The 20,929-nt window shown below is 50.1% G+C and overlaps 1 protein-coding gene across 1 annotated transcript; it reads right to left on the bottom strand.

Annotated features, from left to right (window-relative positions):
* Positions 1-934: 934 nt before the first annotated feature.
* On the bottom strand, positions 935-10,109 carry Nxnl2 (nucleoredoxin like 2). Its single transcript, XM_027955436.3, has 2 exons — positions 9,668-10,109; positions 935-1,500 (listed from the first exon to the last, which is right to left on the bottom strand). Exons 1-2 carry the CDS (start codon positions 9,967-9,969, stop codon positions 1,332-1,334), a joined length of 471 nt encoding a protein of 156 aa, XP_027811237.2. The 5' UTR covers positions 9,970-10,109; the 3' UTR covers positions 935-1,331.
* Positions 10,110-20,929: the final 10,820 nt, after the last annotated feature.

Below are 20,929 nucleotides of genomic sequence, written 5' to 3'. Positions count from 1 at the left end.
GCTATTTCTTGGTTTGGAAGAGAACTGCATTTTGTCACAATTTATTTTGGAGGAAAACACTGATCACGTTCGCTCCATCAAGTCGTCGTTGATCCCAATGAAGCAGCACGTTGCTTTTCAGGGGAGAGAAGTTAACTGACAGGGCAGAGTGTGAGAGGTGGATTCCTGAGTCCCAGCGGAAGGACCCAGCCAGCCAAGGGAACCCACTGGGCTACAGTGGGCATCGGGTATCCTCTCAGTGCCAATCAGCCGGACCGAATGAGACTGCGAAAGAACAAGGATGGCTACGCATGAGGCCAGCAAGCGGCCATCGGGGAGCTGGGGTCTGGACCACGGACAGCTTTCCTCTTACTGTCAGCAGAGGCTGTGGGGGAGGAGGGGGGTGGTTAACTGGATGGATTAGACTCTTTCAAGAAATGTTGAGATTTAACCTCGAATACAGTGTAGCGTGTTGCTCAATGACAGGGACACATTCGGGAAAGCACTGCTAGGCAATTTCATCACTGTGCAACCATCACAGACATCACCAGGGAATAGGAACTTCTTCACTCCGTTGTGATCTTTTGGGACTATCATCATCTGTGCTGCTCATCACTGACTGGAATCTTATAAGTGTATGTGCCTTGGACATTTCATTCATTCTAGGTATTTACAATGTTATTAAAAGTCAGTGTGAGAAAGTGCAAAGGGAAGAAAAATATAATTAAAAACTACCACCTCTGACAAATAAACTGGTATAAGGTTCAGACTCCCTGAATAACTCATTTTCCTCCATCTTGGTTTGGAATAAGAATGAAATTTCTCGGTATAAATATTTGTTTATTAAAGCACACAGTCAGGCTGGGGATGTAGCTCAGTGGTAGAGAACTTATCTAACATGGGTGTTAGACAAGTTCGATCCTCACTACTGCCCAAAATAAAACAAGAAACCATATTGTATGCAAACTTGTTTAATAATAAATATAGTCGTGAAACCATATAACACATATCATTAAAATGATAGACAGCCAGAAAAAATTTATCAATAAACTCATCATTTTACCTGAAGAGACTTGTACAAACAAAATGTTTGCATAGATTTCCAAAGCTATGCAAAGAATAAAAATAACTGTCACGTAGCTTCAGGATCCAAACGGAGAAGGAGGTATTTTTGCTTGTTTTTTTTTTTCCTGAGCAACATTTACTTTCTGCCACGGCTTAGTACTTCTGCTCTGAAATAAAATCAGATGCTGCATAGAGAGAAAGAAAAAAAAAATGGGCTCCTCTTTCCCTTCGGGGGTTTGCACTGAAGGAGCCACCCCTGTCCAGGCTCTGTGGACCCTTCTCCCAGTTCAACCTGAGAAATTCTGGAAGACCTCGGCCACCTCCACCCAGTTCTGGAAGCAGGCCAGCCCCCGCTCCCGGATCTGCTTCCGCCCTTTGCTGGTGATCACCTCCCCGTTTGGTTTCAGGATCACGAGCCTGGGGATGGCCGTGATGTCGTACCTCCTCTTCAGTTCGCTGCAGGAGAGAACAGGGTTACCAGAGGGTTAGCACTTCTGCACTGACATGGGAAAGGAAGGGGCCCCAGGGGACTGGCTGGCAGGACAGCCCACTCACTGCCAATGAGACTATTTCTAAGCCAGTCCAGACCTGGAGAACCATCCATTCGCAGAACTGTTCTTGCTCTGTGCAGCCCAATACAGAGGCCACCAGCCGTTTAGGCAGAAGGGTGGCAAGTCAGAGGGAAGAGCAGAACTTCTTGTTTGGATTAACTGCTAAATTTAACTGTCCCCCTCCCCCACACCCAGTACTGGGGATTGAACCCAGAGCCTGGCTACATACTAGGCCAGCACCAGACCCAGCTACGGCCCAGCCCTGTTCACTGAAACTGAGCAGCTACATGTGGCTGGTAGCTACAGCATGGGACAGTTCAAAATGCACAAGTAAACCCAGCAGCGTTTTCTACTCTCCTCTCAAGAGAAGGAAAATGTCAGGTACACATCATGGTAAGATAAAATTCGGCGAGTTCCAAACACATCCGAAGCCTATCAGACTTTACGCCTTACAAATTCAGTGATGCATCTGCTGATTTGGTTGTGCATGGAACATTTCTTACTCCCCTTCACCATCACCTCCAACCCGGTGAAAGGCCTTTTTACTACATTATTTGTATTCATTTAGGGAAAGAAGCACCTCCCTAATTCTGCAGGGGTCCCCCCCATCCTTCACAGGGATTACCTCCCTCAAGACAGGGGGCAGGCAGGGAATCCCATCCCTGTTCGGGAGTCAGGTCAGGAGGGTCTCATGCCAACAGTAATCTGGTTTCCTTCATCTGCAGCCCCCCGGGTTAGGAGGCTGAGAGGAAGCCAAGCGGCAACTGAGACCTTCCTATCACCAAGCCTCCCCGCTGACACTTCTAACAAGGCTGCCAGGACCATCCAGGACCAGGTCAAAGGTCAACCTGCATTTAAGCGTGAAAAAATACACATCCCTCACACTCCAAGAGAGGGTACACATTGTTTGCAAACACCTGTGAACCTGTGAACCAACTGTATTCTCAGCCACAAAAGTGGTCTCAACAAATTTCAAAACATCGCTGAATCAGACCATCATGTAATGGACTTGAAAACCAATAAACAATCACGATTAAGAAGGAGTTTGAAAAGTAACTGTAAACGGGGGCAGTGGCATGCACATGTAATCCTAGCAGCTCCGGAGGCTGAGGCAGGAGGATCTCAAGTTCAAAGCCAGCCTCAATAACTTAGCAAGGCACTTAGCAACTCAGTGAGACCTTCTAAGTAAAATCTTTAAAAAGGGACTAGGGATGTGGCTCGGTGGTTAAGTGTCCCTGTTACCAAAAAATAAAAAAATAACTATATTGTATGTGAAAGAGCCATTTAGATTAAAAAATATTTAGAACAATATCCAAAGGCTTCTCATCTATGGGTTGAGCCAGACTTGAATTGAAAATATTCCTTAAAAAATCACATCTGTGTTGAACATGTACATACTGTTTTTCCTGTCCTTAGCATTTCCTAAACAATATAACAACTATTTACAGAGCATTGACCTTGTATTAGGTTTTATAAGTAATCTAAAGATGACTTAAAATCTACTGGAGGATGTGTGTAGGTTATATGCAAAGTGTCCCCCTCAAAACCTCATGTGTGAGAGAGTGAAAAAAAGTTTAGAGGCGAAATGATTGGGTTATGAGAGGTTTGACCTAATCAGTGCGGTAACCGACCTGAATGGATTAACTGGGTGGTAACTGTAAGCAGGTGGGGTGTGGCTAGAGGAGGTAGCGAGACTTCAGGGGTTATATTTTGTCCCTGGTGAGCAGAGCTCTCTGCTTCCTGATCGCCAAGTCCTGAGCTGCTCTCCTCCTCCACACCCTTCTGCCATGATGTTCTGTCTCACCTTGGGCCCAGAGCCCTGAAGTGGTTGTCTGTGGATTGACACCTCTGAAACCGTGAGCCCCAAACAAACTGTTCCTTCTCTACATTGCTCTTGTCAGGTCCTTTGGTCACAGTGACAAAGAAGCTGACTAAACACCAATACCATGCTACTACAACATTTCATATAACGAATCTGAGCGTCGTTGGATTTTAGTACCTTGGGGAGATTCTGTAACCAATTCACCCTGGATACCAAGGTTAAACTATACAGAGGCAAACTGTATACACAAGCAAACACACTTAGGAAGCTATACCTTAGATACACTTATCCAAAACTCATACGGCCTGTAGTCCCAGGTACTTGGGAGACTGAGGCCGGGGACTCACCTGAGCCCATGAGTATAAGACCAGTCTGGGTAACACAGCAGAACTCAAAATGCAAAGCTCACCTGTCGATGAGTAATGTATTTAAACTCAAGAAGCTGAATCGTGATGCAGGAAATGCAAAGAAAACAGAAAAAAAGGGCAAGACGAGGAATACGTGAAATAACAGAAATAATCGAAAAAAGAAATGAATCCATGAAAGTCAATATGGGGGTTTAACCTAAGAAGTGCATTAATCCACTTGAATAGATTAACTGGGTGGTGAAGCAATAAAACCCCATTTGATTCTTTTGGAAATTCTAAAATGTGAAACAAATCTTTGCTGAGACTGAGCCAGAGAAAAGGAGGATACCTAAGAATGTCAGGAGTCAGGCAGGTCGGCTCGCACATGGGCCCAGCACGGACTTAACCCTCCTCGTGGGGATACTGACAACAGGGTCCTGGCCTATCCTGGGGTGGTGTCCCAGGAAAGGCCCATTTCCCAAAGAAACAGTGCACACAGCCTTCACCCCAGTCTCTCCGGGAGCCCTCCCCTGCGATGTCCACCAACTGACTCACAGGAAGGAACAGCAAAGGTGGGAGGAAGAAACATGTCAACTCTGTGGAACATTTGCCTGTGGGCTGAGAAAGAGGAATGTGTGAGGAGGTAGTGTGAGACATGGCAGTCATTCTGCCACCATGAGGAGAAACTCAATCTGCCAGCCAGCCACTGTCTGTAGAGGACACTGTGCTAAAACTGCGTTTGCAAAGATGAGACACCAAAGCCACAAACACAGAGCAGATGCAAATTCAAGTCAAACTGCAGGTCAGAAACAGCCCGTCAAACTGGAGCCCGGAAACCTCAGAGTAATGGGGCCTGCACAGATCCCAGAACATGCTGTGGGCAGGAGAGATGTGGTGGTGGGGAGGTGTCCCTCCCCAGTGTTTTAAGAATTCTGTATGATGCCTGAAACTTGAATGTCTAAGGAACCAACTTTTCTCAAAGGTATGAAATTTTTTAAAAAATGAAGAGAAACAATCCAAAAAGCTTTTTTAATGCTTTTTGCATAAAAACTACAAGCAAAATGGTAGTCTTGGCAAATGGGTTTTTTTAGTACCTGTGCTTTGGGTAGCAGGACTGGGCAGGGCAGAGTCCAACAAGTTTCAGAAAGGGACTGAGGTCTAGCCTCAGCCAGACGTGGCAGAGCTGGGACCCCAGGAACTTGGGACCTTAGCCAGGAAGCTTTTGGTGGGGGAATCAATCAGGAAGCGGGGAGCAGCATCTTCCCGCAGACCCCGGAGCCCACTGAAGGCCGACCCGGCACCTGCATTCCTGACTGGTTCCTGGGTTACCAACACCATTACCTGCTTTTCTCAGTGGGGTCCCCAGGCAGAGCCTCAGGAAGACCCAGGGGCCCATGACAACCGCAGTCTCTCTGACCCTGAGGGGCTAGCATCGGGGTTTTAATAGCCCTGGGGCTCACCTGGGTGTGCTCAGGGTTGCCAGCCCTGCTGGTCTCTCCCAGAACTTTCTGCATCCTCTCCACCGGAGTGGAGGAGGGAAGAGGTGGTAAGGTGCTGAGGACAGTGCCCTTGACAGTGTGAGCAGTCGTGGCCTAGTGTGCTACTTGGCAGCCTGACCTTCTCCCTCTGCTTTCTGGCATGGATCAGCTGTGCGACTTAGGCAAGCTAATTAGCCTCCCTGTGCCTCAGATTCTTCACCTGCACCATGGGAATAACTGAACCTACCTCCTAGGGTTGTTGTGAAGATTAAATGATTAATATGTGAACAGCTTAACAATAAATGGGGTTCCCCACACAATAACTACTCAATAAACACTTCCCACATTGCATAGGAAGGACCTAACTCCAACTCCAGCTGGGCAGACTGCTCAGTCAATGTATCCCTTGGCCCCAAAAACTGGTACAGAAATGGGTAACTAGTGGACAAAGAATAAGTAAGGCTCCATAGAACATTTGCCCGTGTGCTGAGAAAGAAGAAAGCGTGAGGAGGTAGTATGAGACATGGCAGTCCTTCTGCCACCATGAGGAGAAACTCAAATTGCCAGGCAGCCACTGCCTGTAGCCTGAGCTCAAAGAAGACATGGTAGAAGGCAACCCATGAAGCTGTATCCTCAGTGGCCTCCAGCCTCCTGAAAGACTAGCTCCTGCCTTCAGAGTTTCATTTATATCAGCCCATAACTTTTTTACTTAAGCACTGTTATTTTAATTACCTGCAATACTAAACCAAGTTCTGATGCAATCAGAGGGACGTAGCTAGCTTTGAGGAACAAGGAGCCTAAGGCGTCTTGCTTCACTTCAAATCCTCACCCTGGCAGCCTCTTCCTGGAAACAAACATAACCTCGGAACCAAAGAGGAGAAGCAAACAGCCACTTTCCCCTGAAGTCATCTCCATCCCTCTGGGCGCTGCGCTGTGTCCACAGAGAACAAAAGTGCTTGGCACAGAAAAGCATCACGGACATAACTCAGGAGGATTCTTAACCACTTTGGGAAAATCCCAGAGCCCCACTTGTCCTTGTCCTCAGAGCTGCTGCAACGTCTGTCCCTCCCTTCACCTAACCCAGCCACATCCTTGTCCCTGACCTAAGTGCTTCTGGTTGCCATGGCGACACCTGACTGGCGTTTCCTTCCCTCTTGGCCAGCAGCAGACTGTCGCCAGGCAAATCTCTCCAGAGCACCCTCTTTTGCTCGCTTGTTTCAAACACCCATCAGACGTGCACCCTGTGGGTACCAAGTACGGAACCAGGTCTGGCTTGGTCCCGCTGCAGGCAACAGAAATCAGGAAACCCGAGGGCTGGAGGAAGCTACTACTGGGCCAGAACTATCTTTGAACCAAGGGCCATTTAGAGGGAGGACAGCAATCCGCTGTTAACAGTCCAGTGTCTGAATGAAGGACACCTGGAGAAGGCTCCAGGATAGGAGGACTCAATGGATGCCTGGAGTCCAGAGGACCCGGGAGGCACTGCACTCAGGCTGGAGAGAGGCAAGGGGTGGTGACAGAATCGAAAACCATCTGCAAGGGCACTAACTCCTCCCATGGCTCTACCCCAGCCACTCTCCACCCAAGACACGAAGCCCTGGCCAGTGTGATTTTTCCAACAGATAAGCTTAGCCTGCAAGGTCAGGTGCCCCGAGAGCCAGCCTGGGAGGCAGGGGCCAGAGGCTGGGCTCCCTCCAGACCCCTGTGGGGTCCACTCACATTCTAGTTCGAGAGGCCGAGCAGAATGAACCTTGTTATGAGAGGATCGTTATAAAATCCCCACAGATCAAGTGTCTTGTGAATGGCGGCCTGCAGCAGGAATCCCTGCTGGTGAATTTAAACTTACTCCTTTCTCCTTGAGTTCGACCCGTAAACTTAGTCACAAAGAAAGGAAGACGGTGAGGTAGGATGGAACCTCATCCGGAGGAAATGCCTCCAGGGAGCAAGGGCATCTGTCCCTGGTGCCTTCCCCCATCAGGTGAGGGCCTTCCTCTCAGCCCACCTGCCCCTTAGCACTGGCCAGGGAAACGGGCCCAGAACTCTAGGGCCCCCAATACTAGCAATAAACAGCTACTTCTCTGGGCTGCATATGTAACTTGAGGGAAAAGGTTGGGGTTCTAAGCATTTCCTCCCCTCCCTATAGGTGCACCTGCAGCTGTAAGAGGGGAGACGATGTCTAGAACCAATCACGTCAAGGGGTAACCCCAAGGGTGCCCCACAGTATTTATATTTCCTTGGAAGCCTCAGATTTTCTTCTCTTCCATCTTCTTGAGGAATTCTTCTCAGGAATTCAGTGGACACTGTGATGAGCTCAGGCCCTTGGGAAAGGCAGTACAAGGGCTACTTCCCCACTCATCTTCCAAGTGGAGCTTGTGATATCAGTGTCCTGGCCTCATCTCAAGGGTAACAACCACAGGGTACTGCCTACTGCACACATTGACAATTTCTCCCAATACCTCTTGGATGATTTGTGCATTTTTTAGTTTTTCTTGGTGGTGGCTCTTTCCATTTGGCTCATGATGGGGTTTCATAAATCCAGGTGGGGATCAGCAGAATTTAGGACATGGCTCCAACAATGCCCACAGAATATTCATTTGGCTTCACAGTCAATGCATGGCTATGCCAGGGTTGGGGGTAGGGACAAAATGCTAATTTCACAGAAAGAAAACCCCTCTGAGGAGGAGGGCAGACCAGGCAGAGATGACCAGAGCTTGGGGTCACCCTTACTCAAATTGGCTCATCTGTCTGCAGCTAGAGCAACAGGCTCTGACCAGATGACCAGGGGACAGATAATTTTGCATGGCCTCAAAAGTGATGCCCCTCCTGAGCCCATCTGGGTGCCCCTGGGTGAAGCAGTTCATCACCTTCTAGGAGAGGAACTGAGTCAGGGCAGAAAGATGGCCCCCAGACCCTGGAGAACTCTGTGCCTCAGTGACATGTTGTAAATGACATGGACCGGAGTGCTGGTCCATAACCAGACCACTTCCAGTAGCCTTTTAATGGACCGGGCACGGCACTAAGGGTGTCATTCAGCTTAGCAATAAAACTCCCAACCTCCCCCCTGGGTAACACCAGAGCGGTGCTCTACCAGGGCCTGAGCTCTCTGCCTAGTTACTAACACTATCACCATCTCACCTTCAAAACAACTGTGTCCTTTCAAAAGTGTACAGCTTGTGTACGAGGGAAGTCCAATCAAACAAACTGCTTGAAGAGATTCTCTAATGAATCTCCGTGTAAAGTTAATCAGCCATCATTGAGACATTGTCATCAGGATGAGTCCTCACCCATCTCAAGGCTGGCTTCCTGCCTGGCGCCTCCACTTCATTGGGAATCTCCAAAGAGCAAGGATTTGGGAGAATAATCAGACTTCCTCTAGTTAAGTACACCTCTACCTGGACTCCCAGAAGTTGACTTCCGTTTTTCCAGAAAGAATATCCTCTCAGAATAAGTAAGTTAGGGGGTAACTTCACAAATGAATGAGTAACCCAAGGGGGCAGTTTCAAGCCACAGGGAATTATTCACATCTGCATTACGAAGGAGGAGGGGCTAGAGCAATGTGCTCTGTGACCTGTGTGATCTAAATCTCGATCTAGAACCTCACATCACAGGAGACCACACATGCAGAACAATCAGTACCCTGCCATCTGCACCTCCCTAATCCCATGACTCCCTACTCCTGTCCAGTGCCCCTGCTGATCTAGTCAGAGCCCGTATGCTCCAGCTGCAGGCAGAGGAGCCACTCTGAGCACAGGGTGGCCCGTGCTCTGGTCATCTCTGCTTGTGAAGCTTCCAGTTCCTTCACAAACTCAAACATCCAGCCCAGAGGATCTCAACCAGGGCGTGGGAGTGGGGGCAGGTCCCTTAGGAGAGCAGATTGTCGCTTCCAACATTCACAGCCACGAAATTTACAGTAATGAATTCAACACCTTTTGAGATTCCTTCACCAGCACCCGGGTTCCTCCAGCCCTGGTTCCCCGCTTCCCACACCCACAACCGCTGCCCTGCGAGCACTGATCACAGTTTGGACCCTCCCGGGTCACACCCACCTGCCCCCAGACCCAGGCTGTGGTCTCACCGAGCCTCCCGCCCACTGGCGGGAGGAGAAAGTAATGAACTGACACCGCCCCCCCACCCCACCCCACCCCCCGCCCCCGCAGGCGTCCGCACCAGCTGGAGCTCCTGCCTAGAAACTCAGACCCCCCAGCCCCAGAATCCGCGAGTCCGGGGACGCTAGTGCACCGCGATTTCGAATCTGGGGAAGCTGAAACAGACTGAAGTGTGATTTACCTGAACCGGGACCTGGACTGGAAGGCGGGGAGGGAGGGAGAAAAGGGGCGTCTGGAAAAGCAAGCGGGTGCAGGAGAGGAGGCCTGCGGGGACACGGGGCGACGCGCCGGCGGCCCCAGCCCCAGGGCCCGCACTCACTGCCGGTAGGGGTCGTGGAAGGGCAGCGCCAGCCAGGCGCCGTGCTGCTGGCGCATGAAGTCCAGCATCTCCTGCGCGCTGCCGTCCGCCGACACGAACACGATCTCGAAAGGCGCCGGCTGCCGCGCCGCGCCCACCAAAGCTGCGTAGAAGTCGCAGAGCAGCGGCGTGAAGTCGCGGCTGGGAGCGCAGCGGCCCGCCGCAAAGTACAGAGCCACCACCTTGTTCTGCAGCGCCGCCTCGGCCTCCACCAGCGCGCCCTCGCGGGTCACCAGGCGCCGCCCGCCTAGCACATCCACCATGGTGCGGCCGGGCGGTCACTTGAGAACGGAGGACACCTGCGAGCCGAGAGCTTTGGCGGGGTGGATGGAGGGTCACTGCACACGGAGAACACCTGCCGGCGGACGGTCACTAGCAGGCAGGTGGGTTGGAGCGGCGGCTGGGCTCCGCCTCTCTCCGCACCGCCCGCTCCCGGGAGGCACAGACACACCCCAGGGACTCCAGGACCAAAGGCGCCGACTGGACCCCACCCCACACCTCTGGCCTCGCTTCTGGCTGCAGCAGTGGACGTGGCGCAGGGGAGGGAGATTCACACCCACCAGCGACCCCAGTGGCAGCTGCATCGGCGGCTTTAGCGAAGCACCAGCCTCCAGGCACGAAGTCTGCAGCGCTCGCTCCACATCCCGGCAACACCCTCAACTGCGCCCCGCCCCGCCCACTGCGCCACGCCCACATCCCTGTGCCCGGGCCCCAGGGCACACCCCCAGCCCTCCGCCTAGGCCGGCTCCTCACCCCACCTCCCACCCCCAGCCCTACAAACCGGTCCTGCCCACCTCTTCCAGCGCTTCCCCAGCTACCCACGCCGGGTTCCACCCAGTGAGCGCACCTTCGCCCCACCTTGAACTCCCGAGAGACTTCTTCCGTCCCCCCGCTCCCCGCCCTAGCGCACTTGAGCCCTGCCTTGGAACTCCTGCCCTAGCCCTACGCCCTGGAAGGAGGAAGAAGCCAGGAGGTTGAAGGCGACAGGAAGGGGCAGGGCAGTGGCGAGGGAGAGGGCAGGCGTCGAGGAAGCCCGCGCTCCCTTCTTTCTGGCTGTTACCCCGACGTGCGTACTGGCTGGGAGGGTTCCTGGAGTCCAGGAAGAAACGTGGGGGTGGATCTCCAAGAATGTTTCACTTGGAGGAGACACTGGCCAGGGAGCAACGTGTAAGAGGGCTCCCAAAAAGCTCCGTAATCCATATAAATAATGATTAAATGCAATATTTTAACAATTCAAAATTAATGTTAAAAGCCCACGATGGACAAAATATTAAAAATACAGCATAGACAGCAGAAGAAACCAAAATGAGGCTCCCCAAATATGCTGCCTTGGTATATTTGTGGCTTTGATATATTGGTCATTTTGAGCCAAAGGCACTTGAAGAACGACAGACACTGGGAGAAGCTTCCGCCTAAAGACAGATTCTCCAATAGGAATGTCACAATCCTCCTCTCTGAAGTCTCACCAACTAGGAAATATGGTCGACCAAACAAGCTGAGATTGCCACCGCATCCACCCACCCTCTGTCACCATCTCTCCCAACTATTCCCCCAGGGATCTATAAAGTAAGTGTCCATTTCCCCTGTTCCGATGGAATATGCACACTTAAAATCATTGCTTTTATGGGTATTGGGGTTTTGTTCTGACAGCCCTCGTGCAAGTTACGTTAAAAGTTAATGAATGTATGTGCCCTTTCTCCTGTGAATCTGCCAGTTGTCAGGGCCTGTAAGAGACCCAACTATGGAACCTAGGAGGCTCCTGGGAAGGCTCTGCGCCTTTGGAAACCCTCCGCTCAGCCCCCTGGGTTCCTCCCTAGAGCTTACTTTCCAATGCCCAGAAAAAATAAATAAATAAAGCATATAATGAAGCGATTTTGTAAGCGCTGTAGAAAGCAAAGACATGAGCAGGAGAGAGAGGTATGATTTAAATCCAGTGATGGAGGAAGTCCGAGACTGGAGCGTCCCTCGCCCTGGCTCCCTCCTGTCTCACCGCTAATTGAAACAGAAAGAGGCGAAGGTTGATCGCTGCTGGCCCAACCGGTCCGTGGGTTGTGGAAATGCACTTAGCCGGGGAGACCCACAGCACAGATTGATGCTGCTTCGCGAGGCAGGCTCCAGAGCCTCCATTCATTGTCCTCTTGGAAGGCCAGGCAGATGGTCAGTCGAAGCAGAGGGGGGAAAGACAAATTGAAAGGAGCTGTGAGCAGTTTCAATCTTAACGTGGAATCCCGAGTTCTGTTAAAACTCGGAAAGATGTAGGAGGGAGGGAAAGAGATTGGACAGGGGTACAGGGTACAGATGAAAAGGATCCGGAGGGCTTCTGATGTCCTCAGTAGGATAAGGATGGTTGACATCGATTAATTAACTTTCAAAACAACTAGTAAATAGGATTTTGAAAATTCCCAGCACATAGAAATGATGTGTGTCTGAAGTTAGATAGGCCAGTTACCTTGATCTGTTGCTACACGCTGTATGCATGAATTGAAATGACACACTGTGCCCTATAAACACAGTTACTATGTGTCCACTAAAAGTAAAGATATTTTAAATTGGAAACGCGAGTAATGAAATGCAGCTAAATTCTAAATATCATTGATTTGTGTGGCTTTTAATCTTTGAACATGACCAGTGAACCAAAGCAGAGCAGGGCATTTCTTTTAGTTAACAGTACCACTCACACCTGAAAATCCCCCACCCCTTGTATAAGTACTGCTTGCCCTCAAGGTGCTGTGGGAAAAGTGACCCACCCAGGGATCGTGGTGAAGTGAAGGAGTCCTCCAGGGAGGTGTGATTCTGGGGCGTGGTCAGCCACCTTCTCCCCAGCAGACCCTATGTGTGTATGCAAACCAAGAAGAGCCCCCTTCACATTTCTGGGAACAACTCAAAGGATTCATTCAGTTCCACTTCTGAAGGGCATTCACAAGGTCATCACTGACCCTCCTGGGGAAAAACCGGGGCAGTTTTCAAGGGGAGTTTCCTAATGCCTTTTCTCTTGCTCACTCGCTGACTTCCCAATTAGAATGGGAGTTGGGGACAAGCCAAGACAGTTCTGTCCAACCCCAGGGCTGCAAAGGACCCAGGCAGAGTTTTCCAATCCCAAAGAAAGAACAAGGAGGACTCAATGGAGAGGTTTTGGACCTGTGATTACTCATATCCTCCTTGGCGGGGAGGGCTGGGATACCATGGAGGGCTGCCCCACTCCTGCAAGCAGGGGCACTGTATAGGATGGGGGGCACATCGGTCCCCTGCACACGTGCAATTCTTCAGCTGTTCTGTGTGCATCCTTTTACTTTACAACCAAGATCACTCTGCTTTGATTCTCACCTAAAGGTTGGAGACAGGAAGTGGCCAGCTCATTCTTTAGAGTCACATTCTTTGGAGTTCTTATCTCATGGCAAGTTTTCCTAGGCACTTACTAGTGTTTACTCCAAGTTCATACCAAACTTCCTTCCAGGACAGATAAAGGTGGCCAAGAGTGGCCATCCAGGACCAGCTTCACATGCCCTGGGCAATCCCAGGAACAGCAGCAAGTCCTGCTCAGATGCTGGCATGGTCACCCCCAGGGAGGGCCCTGCAGGCCTGCTCTCCCTGGGCCCCTCTCCCCTCATCCTTCCCATGCCTTTAAAAATAGTTTGTGACTTATATTTTACTTTATCATACATTCACCACCACCTTACTCCATTTTCTGTTGTCAGAACACAATGCCACAGACTGGCTACGATATAGAGAAAAGATGTTTAATTGGGCTCACACTTCTTAGGTTGCAATGAGGAAGCTGGCATCCGGTGATGGCCTTCTTGCTGGCAGAGTCCCAAGGTGATGCAAGGGGTCCACAAAGCAGGAGACAGGGAGGGTGCACGTGTATCCTCTGGCCACTGTCCTTCTTCTTACAAAGCCACCGGGATTCAATCAGGGGCCCCCACCTTGATGACCTTATGGTTAGATTAAGTCTCCACCCTCTTAATACCTCACCTTGGGGATTCAATTTCAGTACATGAAACCCGGGGGGACACACCCCCGCCATATCCAAACCATGGTGCCCACTTTAACTGAAGGACAATCTTAAATTTTCTCCCGTCTGACCTTGACCAAACTTTAGGCAGGATCTTTCAGCTAGGCCACTGCAGTCCCCGCCCTGAGCCAGCCTAAACCAAGAGTCCTGCTTAGTCCACCCCTCCCACCCTGCTGTCTGACTGCCCTGGCCTGCCATTAGCAAGAATCCCCTTATCCTGATATTTCCTCTGAGTTATTTTCCATCTTCTGCCAGCCTCGCCCCAACCTTGCTCTTTGGCTGTAAGTCCCACTTGTCTTTGTATTTGGAATTGAGCTCAGCTCATTGCAACAGTACTAAATAAAATCTGTCTTATTGCCTTGACTAGGTTCTAGCTCTCATTTTGGGCCATTATCAAAGGCTGTGAAGCCAGGCACGATGGCACATGCCTGTAATCCCAGCAGTTTGAGAGGCTGAGGCAGGAGGATCGGGATTCAAAGCCAGCCTCAGCAACTTAGTGCAACTCAGTGAAACTTGTTTCTAAAGAAAATACAATAAAAGGGATGGGATGTGGCTCAGTGGTTAAGCACCACTGGGTTCAATCCCCAGTACAAAAAAAAAAAGCTGTGACACTTAAGTCTGCAGCAGTGACATAGACCTAAGGGCCGAATACTTCCAGAGCGACAATATTTTTTTTTTTTTTAGAGAGAATTTTTTAATATTTATTTTCTTTTAGTTATCGGTGGGCACAACATCTTTGTATGTGGTGCTGAGGATCGAACCTGGGCCGCACGCATGCCAGGCGAGCGCGCTACCGCTTGAGCCACATCCCCAGCCCCCAGAGCGACAATATTGACTGGTGGGCAGGTCTTCCAAGACCCTTGGGGAGAAAGACCATCAGGGGATCCTGACTCTGCCTTTCCCTACTCTGCATTCCAGCTCCACCTGCTTCTAAAGCAGGGGGCGCTCCTCACTGGAGAAAGTCCCCTGAGTGTGGGTGTTTGATAGGCTCTTGGACCAGTTCCCCCTTCTCAGTCCTCTTTGTTGACACACAGCAAAGTGCTTTTCCATCCCACAGGAGGATCCTGTGAAGAAAATGTAACCCTTGGCTTCTTGACGTGAAATTGACTTTCTTCGCCACTAAGATGTACATATGATGATTATGATGAACCACTTATTTCTAGCACCACTTATGAATATACAAATATCATTATGGAAATTTTTTTTGCTCTTATCAGCATAGCAAACAAATTAGACATCCCAGAGTGCAAATATAACATTCTGGATTTGCCGGTTTTAAATATTCATGCTTGAATTATTTATTCTCCTGTATTGATACAGTATTTGTACTTAGAGATTGACATAGTAAGGTCTTCATGAATTATTTTCAGAATATTAGTCAGTCACTACAGAAAAGCACATAGAAGAGAGAATCAGAAGCCGGGGCTTGCCAGTAGGGTCCTCAGGCAAGTCCCCCCAGTCTGCCTCTTCTAAGGATGCTTTATGATGATTCTAGAAGCAGCTGGTTTGCTTCCACTAGATGGATTTGAACAGAAAGTACAGGCATGGAGAGAAGACGGCAGTTTGTATTAGTCAGCTCAGGCTGCTATAACAAAATGCCACAGACTGGGTTGTTTAAATGACAGGCATCTATTTCTCATCATTCCTGAAACTGGAAGTCCAAGGTCACGGTAGCAGCATGGTCAGGATCTGGTGAGGGCTCTTTCTGGTTTGTAGACAACTGACCACTTTCTTACTGTAGCCTTACTTGTAGCTCTGTCAGATCAGGGCTCTGTCCTTATGAACCTCATTTAACCTTAATTCTCCCCAGAGGCCCCACCTGCAGACACAGTCACATTGGGGGTGACTAGGGCTTCAACATATGAACTTGGGGAAGACACAGTTCAGTCTACCACACATTGCATTCCACAGTACTCCAACTGCATTCCATACCTGGGTGTAGTTTGCATTGGTTCCTTGGAGCTGCTATAACAAAGACAACCCATATGACTTAAAGCAACAGCAAGGCATTGTCTCCCATTTCTAGAGGTCAGCGGTCAGAAGTCAGGGTGTCTTCAGGGTGGCACCTACAGAGGACTCTTTTCTTGCCCTTCCTGGTTTCTTGTGGTTGCTAAACTCTTTGGCATTCCTTGGCATGTGGCCGCATCTCCCTGACCCACCCCTATCCTCATATTCACTCTCTGTGTGTCTCGGCTTCACCTGGTGTTCTTTGTATAAGAATGCCAGTTATATTGGATCAGTGGTTTGGGTTTGGAGGCTCAGTAATGTCACTCCAGTGTGATCTCATCTGAACTACATCTGCAATGACCCTGTTTACAAATAGAGTCATAGGCTCTAGAGTCTAGGATTTCCACATTTTTTGAGAATTCACCTCAAGAGGCAGGATTGGAAAATACTTCATAAGACCCCTCTATTTGGTGCTCCCTCTCTTTCTGACTTTGAACGTTGAGTGAGGTCATGCTGCTGGATCTCCTGCAGCCATCTTAGGACCAAAAGAATTTCAGAGACATCTGCTTAAACCTCTGACACTGTTGAGCCTCCAAACCCAAACAAGAAATGACCAGATACCTTATAAGAAAAATAAATCCTAATAGTAAATAATTCTCAAAGTGAACCTATTACTCTTATGTCAGCGAGAGAAATATCATTCCAGAGCTACGGGTGATAAGCCAAGACCCTTAGAGGTGGTTTTAAAGTTAACACTGCTTTTGAAATGACAATAAGATGAAATTTGTCTTCTTTGCTGGCTGGACAATCTCCTGGATGATGCAAAAGCAAAAGACGGTACCATTGCTAGCATGATCAGATCAAGTCAAAAGCACCAAACTGTACTCATTAATCACTAAGTGCTTCACTGACAAACACAATAACAATGAGACCATTTTACTGGAGAATGTTTCCAAGGGCCAATATGGTGGAATGCCTATAATCCCAGTGACTTGGGAGGCTGAGGTAGGAGGATCACAAGTTTGAGGCCAGCCTCAGCAACTTAGTGAGACCCTGTTTCAAAAAAGAAAAAGAGGGAGGAGTTCAGTGGTAAAGTACCCCTGGGTTCAAACCCCAGTACCCCCCCCAAAAAAAAAAGTTCATGAGGAAACTGTAAAAGATATGGATTTTACTCAGTATCACACTTTGAGTACAAGCCTTTTTGGGTCTGTGGGACAAAATGGGAAGTTTGCATAGGCATCTCCACTGCGTACTGAAGTGCAGTCCTGCTCACTTAATGCCAGGACGTGTATTTAGGTGATCCCATCATTGTGCAAACATCCTGGAGTGTCCTCACACAGGCCTCAATGGCACAGGTCAATCAAGAGACGGCAGACAGCAGATCCGAGGCTGCTGCCCGTGTAGCCAGATGTACTGTTACAGTCCACTGTTTTAAAATAAGCGGTAGGAGTACACTCCAAGGTAACAATAAAAACATACAGTAGGCCTGGCACAGTGGCCCACGCCTGTAATCCCAGCAGCTCGGGAGGCTGAGGCAGGAGGTTTGCAAGTTTGAGGCCACCCTCAACAACTTAGTGAGTCCCTAAGAAACTCAGCAAGACCCTGTCTCAAAATTAAAAAAATAAATAAATAAAAATAAAAAGGCCTAGGGATATGACTCAGTGGTTAAGGACAACCCACCCTCCCCACCATACCCCACCCCCCAAAATTTAGAATTGGTCATTTGGAAGATGTTATCTCAAAAATAAGTTGAAACTATAGGTTCAAGAAAAACAACTGACATTGTTTGTTGCCTGTGATATCATTCAACCTTTCAAGCAAAAATTAAAATTTTGTTAAGCTTATACCCAGGACCATAAAACCAACAACCGCCCCCATTGAAGACTTGGCCTGAGCGATGCAGCGCCACCTGCTGGCGACCCGGTACATCCGGGTCCTGTGCACGCTGAGCCTTCTGTCCACTCTCCAGCCTTCCTATCTCTGGGCTGGGCTCCCCTTTGCTTTCCTCATCTCCTCCCATGGCTGTGTCCACTAAGGGACCCTGTGATTCTTGTCATTTTATTTAACGATACCTGTCATCTAAACAGGGCCAGGAGGGTGGACAAAAGGAAAGCTGTCGCTGTCTAGAGCAGTGAGCAGCTGGGCTGTCCCCAGCTCTCCTGCCCCTCTGAGGTCTGCTGTTGTGGACTCAAGTCACACTGAGCGTCATAGACACTTTGTGGGGGCTTCCCATGCCCGTCCCTTGGCCTCCCCTCCTGCCCAGAAGAGTAGAGCCCTCGGCACCCACCAGCAACCTTCTCCATCCCCATGCCAGTGAGTCTGCTCAGCTCCTTGGTGGAGAAACTGACACACTTCTAATAATGTCCACGTCTGCCTTGGAAACTTCTTCTGGAACCTTCACAAGAGTCAACCACCATTCGCAAGAGCTTGGGTGATTCTTTTAAGAACTGTGGCCCCAGGGAGCAAATAAGGGGCCACATCCATTCATTCATGGCAACACCCATCGTCGGCATAACCAGGAGCTGATTTCCAAGTCAAGTCAGGCACACCCCATTCTGCTCAGAGGTGGCACCCTGCACTCTCGGCCCCCGCCCCCTCCTGTAAGAGCCCTCACACCTGCCCCTAACCACAGTGCTGACTTTAGTCTACTGTCTGAGTATGCACAGGTGCCAGTTCTAAGAACTTGGTGACAGTGTACTGGCCCCTCCTGCCCCCCCACCTTGTGGTTTGTGGGCTCTTGAAGTCTGCTCTCCAGTTTGTGGCCTAGATTCTGACTCATACAAAGTACAGCTCTCAGGGAAGTGCTGCTGTCTCCCTGCGTGAGACAGCCTGCCTGCTCCTGCCGCTGTCCTCGATGTGGCCAAGTGGCCAGTCCTGCATCCAGTTTCCTTTCACCCATCCCATAAACCCATATGGAGTAAATCCTCCTAGGGGACCAGCTGGCCAGGCGGAAAGGGACCACTCAGATGTGCCTGCTTTCAGGCAGCTCCCAGGTTGGGAGGTGACCAATGTAGGTGAAGGTGCTGGAAGAGGGTGGTGGGCGCAGGCTGCGGGTGTCCAACCTCCTGCCATGTCCCACCTGGAGCCTGGTGAGACACAGCTGGTCTCCAGATAAGGGACTGCAAGGAGATAGAGGCTCAGAGGCAAGGCGAGGTGTGAGAACAGGGCAAGAGGCTGAGGAGGCTAAGGAGGCTGACCAGGACCCCTGATAGCACAGGAGCAAAAGGTCCAGGGGAGAAGCACCCAGATCACACCACGACTGTTCACTCGGCAAAGTCACTTGTCACACCAAAATCACCAATTCCTCTCTCAGTAACATACAAACTTAAAGTTTTCAGAAACACCTCGCGGTCACGGCACAGATGCCTCCCCATAACACAGAGCACATTCAACAGACTCTGTGTCTTCTGGTACTTAACCAGATGCTCAGGGTCTTTGTTGGTGGTGTTTTTTTTCCTTTCTTTCTTCAGCATCCAAAGACTGATAACACCCACAGTTTGTCATACTCCCCCAAAAGCATGCCAACCCCTGGGATGAGGACCGCAGCAGGTCACCAACCCTCGGGCCTTTAGTTTCAGAGCAAAGCCCAGGGCAACAGGACCATTAATACACTGCTGAGCCTGATCACAGAGCTGCCCGGTCAGGAGAACACAGCATCCTACACCATCTTAAACCAGGATTTCCTTAAAGTCCAGTTCCAAAATTAGCAGACGTGTGTGCATGTTGTGTGTGAGGTGTGAGATGTACACACACGTGTCCCAGCAGAACCACCACCCTGCATGGTCCAGCTGGGCTAGAGGTCAGGCCTCACCCACCCATGCAGGAGGCCTCAGTTTCCCTCCCCAGGCCCACACAGGGGTGGTTCCTGCAGGAGTGGCTCCTCTCTCCCAGCAACATGAAAGTGTCACTCACAGAAGGACAAGGCCCACCTGGGTCACGCCTCTCTCTGGAGCCAGCTCTTCAGCCCTTCTAAGGTGTGTGCACAAGTGTGTCCCCCCCAACACACAGGTGTGTGACCTGGTGAAAGACCTTCTGTTGCTGGTGGCCAAGGCCACTATAGGGTCCCCAACCCCAGTACGCTGCCCTGAAGTGTCATGTCATCCTAGGTTAAACCATCCCCAAAGACGTAATCTCACCAGGCAGGAAATCTACAGAAGAGGGAGCTGTACAAGAACCCGTTACCAGGAATCAGGGGCACGGTTGTGGGGAGCAATGGGGGGCAGGGGATTTCCATCATTGGGACTCTTGAGAGGCTTTTCCTCTGAATTTTATTTCTGAATTGAATACCCAACAGTCCAGGTACTTTGAGAGCTGTGTTTTTTTGTTTTGTTTTGTTTTGTTTTAACACAATGCCTTTATTTTTATGTGGTGCTGAGAATCGAACCCGGGTCCCGCCCGTGCTAGGCGAGCGCTCTACCGCTGAGCCACAATCCCAGCCCCAGAGAGAGCTGTCTTTACTCGTCATTTCATCAGAATGTTATGGGTGTTCTTCTCCCTCCCCCACTCTGGCCACTTGTTAGCTTTTTCTATTTTTGCCAGTGCTGGGGGTCGAACCTGCAGCTTCACACAGGGGAGGTAAGCACCTGCTGAGGTGCTGGGCAGCCTGAATAATGCCCCCACCCCTGTGTGAGGCCACTGGGAAGGACTCCTTCAGCTCAGAAAGCATCACCCCGTCCAGGGCCATGTGGCTTCCAAGCAGCTTCATGTCAGGGCACACCTGGAGGCCCTGAGTGACACACCTTTGGTGAAGAGAAAAACATAAAATATCAGGTCCACTCATCTTTTCACCAATACAAGCCCAAAGCAATTAACCCAGGAAGCCAGGTGGAGTCAGTGTCGAAGAGAATCATTTCAACTCCTAATGAACAGGGTCAACGACCAAGCAAGTGCTTTTGCCGAGCCGACCGCCAGACCTTCCTAGAGAGGACAGTTGGGTATGAACACTCCAGTGGCCCGCCAGGGAGGGATGTGTCTCTTCTGGTCCTTTCTCTGGCTCCACCAAGATTTCATTTCTTATCCTTGTGTTTCTTTGAGCTTTTACTGTAAGATAAAGATGGGACTCGGAAAACCACACAAAGCAAATACACAGCTACCTCAAAAAGTGACAAACAGATTTGACGCCCGGCAGAGGGTCCTCCAGAGTCCCTCCCCAGGAGGGAGCTGCCTCCCAAAGCCTTCTCCATCTCTCCGCCATGTCCTCCTGGGGAGCCTCCCCTGCCTGCTCTGAGACACTCCTTCACTGTCCCTTCCCTCCCTGGCCTGAC

This window comes from Marmota flaviventris, chromosome 16, assembly GCF_047511675.1.
Source record: "Marmota flaviventris isolate mMarFla1 chromosome 16, mMarFla1.hap1, whole genome shotgun sequence".
Classification (NCBI taxonomy): Eukaryota; Metazoa; Chordata; class Mammalia; order Rodentia; family Sciuridae; genus Marmota; species Marmota flaviventris.
The sequence above is the reverse complement of the archived record's forward strand: the minus strand, read 5'-3'. Positions and strand labels throughout refer to the sequence as shown.

Coding starts and splice junctions, on each gene's coding strand:
- Nxnl2 (XM_027955436.3), bottom strand. CDS start 9,969: ATGGTGGATGTGCTAGGCGGGCGGCGCCTGGTGACCCGCGAGGGCGCG. Junction 1,501..9,667: donor TTCCACGACCCCTACCGGCA/GTGAGTGCGGGC, acceptor TCTCTCCTGCAG/CGAACTGAAGAGGAGGTACG.